A 5,819-nucleotide genomic window follows, 5' to 3' on the forward strand; every position below is an offset into this window, starting at 1 on the left:
TTTAACCCACAAAATTGTCATATTACATCGAGTGTCAGGTAATTAACCAAAAATATTAAATGATAAAATAAAATAAAATTATTTATATAAAAAAAAGCTCCTTTTTCTTGTCTTCATTTGAACAACAGTATAAAAGGTTATTAATTTTCATTTTTACTTCTTTTCTCTTCTATATTACATACGAGTAAATACATAATTTTAATTTAGATAATCTAAATTGTTTTTAGGTAGATAATATGATTATAAGAAAAATCCCATATCTCCTCCACCTCCGGTAAATAGGAAAAATTAGAAATTAGTAAAATTGGGCTATGGCTGAACTCATCTGCTTGGCATCCAGATCTTGCATCAAAAAGAAGCTTCCCCTGACTAAACAACTCCAATTCTTCTTTCTCTTAATATTAAATAAAGTGCTATTTTTTTTCTTTTAATTAATTAATTATTTATCTTTTCTTTGCCAAGGGTTGAAAGGAACGGAGAAGCAAAGTCATGTCTTCCCCCGTAGATGAATTTTGAGAAAAAGGAGAAACAACATTGGACCCGAAAAATTCAGCATGAGAGCAGCTTATCATATTCTCCTCTTTTTCATCTTACTACCATTGTCTTCACCAACATCAAAAGCTGCTGTTTCTGTAATTGAGGATTTTATCATTTATAGAAGAATTCTACACCAACCATTATTTCCAGCTGGTTCAGCCCCACCTCCAGGGACCGACAATTCTATACCTCCACCGTCTCCTCCGCCGCCTGACCCAACTCAGCCATTCTTCCCTGAAGGTCAGCAATCCCCAGATCAGAATCAACAATCTACACCACCAGCTGCAGCGGCCAATGGCTCAATCCCAATCCCAACCGCAACACAACCCACCAAACCAGCTAAAAGAGTTGCAATTGCAATCTCTGTGGGGATTGTAACCTTGGGAATGTTATCAGGACTTGCTTTCTTCTTGTACCGTCATAGGGCTAAACACCCTGGAGATACCCAGAAGCTTGTTGGAGGGAACTCGGAGAGGTTCCAGGAAGATTCCGGGGTGCCACCTTCCAGTTTTCTTTACATTGGAACAGTGGAGCCAATGAGGAGATCGGTGAGTGAAGTGAACGGAGGAGCCAATGGTTCACCTTATCATAAATTGAACTCAGGGAAGAGATGGGATCGGTATAGGCCAAGTCCTGAACTGCAGCCATTGCCTCCTTTGGCTAAGCCTCCTGCATTTGAGAATTGTTCACCCACGGCAATGTCACCTTCATCATCTTCTTCTGGTGAAGAGAGTCAGGGGACTGGTTTTTATACCCCCCAGGGCTCAACTATTAGCAATGAAGAAAGCTATTATACTCCGGCTTCACGTTCGATTAGTGGCGGTTTGGTGACTCCGGCCAAGACAGAAATGAATGGGAATACTAATTCTGGTCGTCCTCGTTCCAAAAGAACATCTCCAAAAACAAGGCTTTTGGCTTCTTCACCCGAAATGAAGCGTGTTATTATCCCTTCAATAAAGCAGCAGCGGTCGCAGCTGCCTCCTCCTCCTCCACCACCACCGCCTCTTCAACAATCACAAAGCCTAGCCCCTGAGTTACATGAGACCGAAGAAACTACTTGTGCAAAAAGGGCGAAATTCTCCTCCCCACCTCCTCCTCCAAATGTGGCGTTACTTCGATCAATTAGCAGCCATTTGTCCCCACAAAGAACAAAAATTCCACCTTCGCCTCCACCTCCACCTCCACCGCCCCCTCCGTTCCCAGCAACGGGACCTTCAATTCCGAGGACAGTAAGGTCCTTGGAAACCGATGTGTCTCTAAAACCTTCCCCAGTGTTAAAAACGCAAGAATCCTCGACTCCAATTCCCGATATAAGTGAAGGGGGTGGGAGTAGAAAATCCATGGAAGAGGTTAATCATAAAGCTGGCAGTTGTGTAGAGAAGACAGATGGGGATGACATGGAGAGTGCAAAGCCCAAGTTAAAGCCGTTGCACTGGGACAAAGTACGAGCGACCTCGGAGAGAGCTACAGTGTGGGACCAGTTAAAATCAAGCTCTTTTCAGTGAGTGATAAAACTTGTATACTACTTCACAGGGGATTAAGCTTTCAAAAATATGACCTCTAATCTTGAGAACTTGCCTTGTTTGCAGATTGAATGAGGACATGATGGAGACCCTTTTTGGCTGCAATTCCACAAACTCAGTGCCCAGAGAACCTATTAGAAGATCAGTTTTGCCTCCTGTTGAACGGGAAAACAGAGTGTTGAATCCAAAGAAGTCACAAAATATTGCCATACTGTTGAGAGCACTGAGTGTAACTCGAGATGAGGTGTCAGAAGCTCTTTTAGATGGTAAGTCATATTTACATTTTCTATCAGTAAATAATAAGATTCTTATATCTTAGATATGAAGGAAATTTTTCTGCATCATCTTTCTCTTTGGTTAAGGGGCTTTCAGGATTTAAGAGCATAAAATTTGCTGGTTTTCACTTCCTTCTAAATATGCCAAAGATAATTGTACTCTTTTGAAATTCAATATTTAATCTTGAAATTCAAAATTTAATCCTAGATGTTGAATCCCTATGTATTCATTTTTTAATTTAAAAATCTTGGTAGGATGTGTGGAATTCTGTTTATTCACTCTTGATATATAAAAAAGGTAAAATGACTCTCTTAATCCTCATGGTTTACAGTTTTTTTTTGTCAATTTGATCCAACTCATAAACAATTAGAAAAGAAATGGTTTTAACAATTGAATGTTTTTCTTATTTTCAATAAAAATAATTAAAAATTGTGAAAAATTAAAAACTATTTAAAAGTAAAATAAAATAAAATAATTTTAAAAAGTAATTTATTTTAAATTACTCTTTTAAATTACTTTTAAAATTCATTTTATTTTATTTTTTCACAATTTATTATTATTTTTATATTTTTATTGAAAATACGAAGAAAAAAATAATTTGTAAAACATTTTTTAAATGTTTATGTACTTTTAAAGAGTTTGGACCAAATTGATAAAAAACTGTAAATCATGAGGGCTAAAAGAGTTATTCTACTTTTTTAAAACAGCTCATCATCAATTGTAATGGCAAGAACAAGATTTTTAAATAAAAAGAAGTACAGGAACTCAATGTCTCAAAAATTGAAGTATAGGAACTTATATTTAAATTCCATAAGAAACATAGCAATTGGCAACTTGCTGCTTGGTGTCTTTCTAAAAGCCAATATTGAGATTGAAGTAAATGATAGTAAACCACGTTTTAGGTACCTGGTATAATTTGTTGAGCTCAAACATATTGTCCTTCACCATCTCTTAAAACATATTCCTAGTTCCTCGAATTTCGAACTCTGGGTTGCAACTCCAAGCCCTTTTGTCAATAAAAAGTGTTATATGTATTAAAAGGAACTTAATTAACAATTTATTATCATATTGCACTTGTATCATTATGTTAGTTTCATCATGAAAAACAAAGGCTTAAAAGTTACATATAGTAGTGATGATCAATCTCTCAATTTATAATGGCAAACCACATAGACAACTGAGATTAGCAATTGGAGTAGCAACTTGCATGCTTTACATCATAAAATGCCTTACCATCTAATTGTTTCAAATATCCCTCAAAATTATAACATGTCTATGTACCTGAGTGTATGACAAGCAAATAGTTAAGCATAACACCTTTTCAAGTAAGCTGCTTATGTAGAAATATACAGACGAAAAGGTTCATTGAGATGCCAATTATGGCCATTATTCGCAAAAAAAAAAAAAAAAAAAAAAAGAGGAAGAAGAAAAAAGAATTGTCTATTTATATCTTGACTTTTCAGTTTGCTATATATCATATGCTATTCTGTTTGCACTAACAGGTAACCCAGAAAGCTTAGGTGCTGAGCTTTTGGAGACTTTAGTAAAGATGGCTCCATCAAAGGAGGAAGAGATAAAACTTCTAGAGTACAGCGGGGACATCTCGAAACTAGGCTCTGCAGAAAGATTTCTTAAGACAGTACTTGATATCCCTTTTGCCTTCAAAAGAATTGAAGCCATGCTCTACAGAGCTAACTTTGATACAGAAGTGAAGTACTTGAGGAAGTCTTTCCAAACCCTAGAGGTATTAAAATTCAAAAGGCTCAATACTTGGTGATTTAACCATCACAAAAAAATGTTTCAAAAACCGGTAAAGGCTCCTATAAGTTCATTTCTCTCTATGTGCTTTCAGGAAGCAAGCGAGGAGTTGAAGAATAGCAGGTTATTCCTCAAACTCCTAGAGGCTGTTCTGAGGACAGGAAACCGGATGAATGATGGTACCAATCGTGGTGATGCTAAAGCTTTTAAACTTGATACCCTTTTGAAACTTGTTGATATAAAGGGAACAGACGGGAAAACCACACTTCTACACTTTGTGGTTCAGGAGATCATTAGATCTGAAGGTGCTGGTACTGACTCTGCAAATGTGAATCTTAAGGAGGATGATTTTAGGAAGCAAGGATTGCAGGTTGTAGGTGGGCTGAGCAGAGACCTCAGCAATGTCAAGAAGGCAGCAGGAATGGACTCAGATGTCCTCAGTAGTTACGTGTCGAAGCTTGAAATGGGACTTGAGAAAGTCAGATTGGTTTTGCAGTATGAGAAGCCGGATATGCAAGGGAATTTCTTCAACTCGATGAGGATGTTTCTAAAAGATGCTGAAGAGGAGATTGCTAAGATCAAGGCATATGAAAGAAAAGCTTTGTTGCAAGTAAAAGAAGTTACTGAATATTTTCATGGGAATGCAACAAAGGAAGAAGCTCATCCTTTCAGAATCTTCATGATTGTGAAAGATTTCCTTTCAATATTGGATCATGTCTGTAAGGAAGTAGGCCAAATGCAGGATAGAACAATGGTGGGTTCCGCCAGATCCTTTCGGATATCTGCAACTGCTTCACTACCAGTCCTTAGCAGGTATAATGTGGGACAAGACGCAAGTTCAGATGACGAAAGCTTGTCTCCGTGAAGCTGCACGAATACGGGTCCTAAGACTTACTCCCACAGTTGGACCCTTTTCCAGCTAAACCAACAGTAAGGATGTCTCATTTACCATCTCAAGCATCATGTCAAGACTCAAATTTCTTTTTCTAGATCAGATACCTGTACATTTTTGTAGTAAAAAAAGAATGTTTTGTTTTTTAATATATTACTATGTAATGGTCTGCATTTATTTGATAAATTACTAATAATATATTTTTCAGTTCTGCAACATTGTCTTTGGTTTGGACTCTGGAGCTATCTATAATTCTGTGACTCAAATTTTAGTTGGTAGAGAAAGATTACTGGTTTTTTTTAAAAAAAAAAAAAACACAGGAATAATCACCAAATGAATGCTAAAATGCCAGAATGAAGTACAGAACAAAAGAGTTCCCAATCTTATGGTAGATTTTCTTAGTAAGAAAATATAAAGCTTTAAAAAGACAAGTGAAAATTTACTAAAACATACCCGAAAAAGTTTTAAATGTCATGTCACCTCCATAGAATTCTTGAACTGAAAGGTTAAGGTTTGGATAAGCGAACTGATCAGTGAAGAAAGCAGGTGGAAATGGAGAAACATTATTGACACCTAGATGCATCCCCATCAGCTTCACTTTTGGATGGAATTCAATAGTAACTAAATTCAGGGTTCTTCTTCTATATCTGAAAAAAAGATTTAAAATTTCAAAAGTATTCACTATTTCTTGATATTTGCTTAGACTTTGAAAATTGAATCTCAGAATCAAAGAGAAGAAGATTCATCTTAAAAGAGTAGCAAGGAAATTTTAACCAATATTAGTATCTTCTTTAGTTTGGACTGTTGTTATCCCTTCTTAATGTTTGAATTTC

The 5,819-nt window shown here is 36.4% G+C and overlaps 1 protein-coding gene across 1 annotated transcript; it reads left to right on the forward strand.

Annotated features, from left to right (window-relative positions):
• Positions 1–237: 237 nt before the first annotated feature.
• Positions 238–5,202, forward strand: LOC108479638 (formin-like protein 6). The gene is made up of 4 exons (XM_017782354.2): positions 238–2,038; positions 2,127–2,326; positions 3,839–4,080; positions 4,189–5,202. The coding sequence occupies exons 1-4, from the start codon at positions 555–557 to the stop codon at positions 4,957–4,959; spliced, it is 2,697 nt and encodes an 898-aa protein (XP_017637843.1). The 5' UTR covers positions 238–554; the 3' UTR covers positions 4,960–5,202.
• Positions 5,203–5,819: the final 617 nt, after the last annotated feature.

Source organism: Gossypium arboreum, chromosome 12, assembly GCF_025698485.1.
Source record: "Gossypium arboreum isolate Shixiya-1 chromosome 12, ASM2569848v2, whole genome shotgun sequence".
Lineage (NCBI taxonomy): Eukaryota > Viridiplantae > Streptophyta > Magnoliopsida > Malvales > Malvaceae > Gossypium > Gossypium arboreum.

Coding starts and splice junctions, on each gene's coding strand:
- LOC108479638 (XM_017782354.2), top strand. CDS start 555: ATGAGAGCAGCTTATCATATTCTCCTCTTTTTCATCTTACTACCATTG. Junction 2,039..2,126: donor TTAAAATCAAGCTCTTTTCA/GTGAGTGATAAA, acceptor CCTTGTTTGCAG/ATTGAATGAGGACATGATGG. Junction 4,081..4,188: donor AGTCTTTCCAAACCCTAGAG/GTATTAAAATTC, acceptor ATGTGCTTTCAG/GAAGCAAGCGAGGAGTTGAA.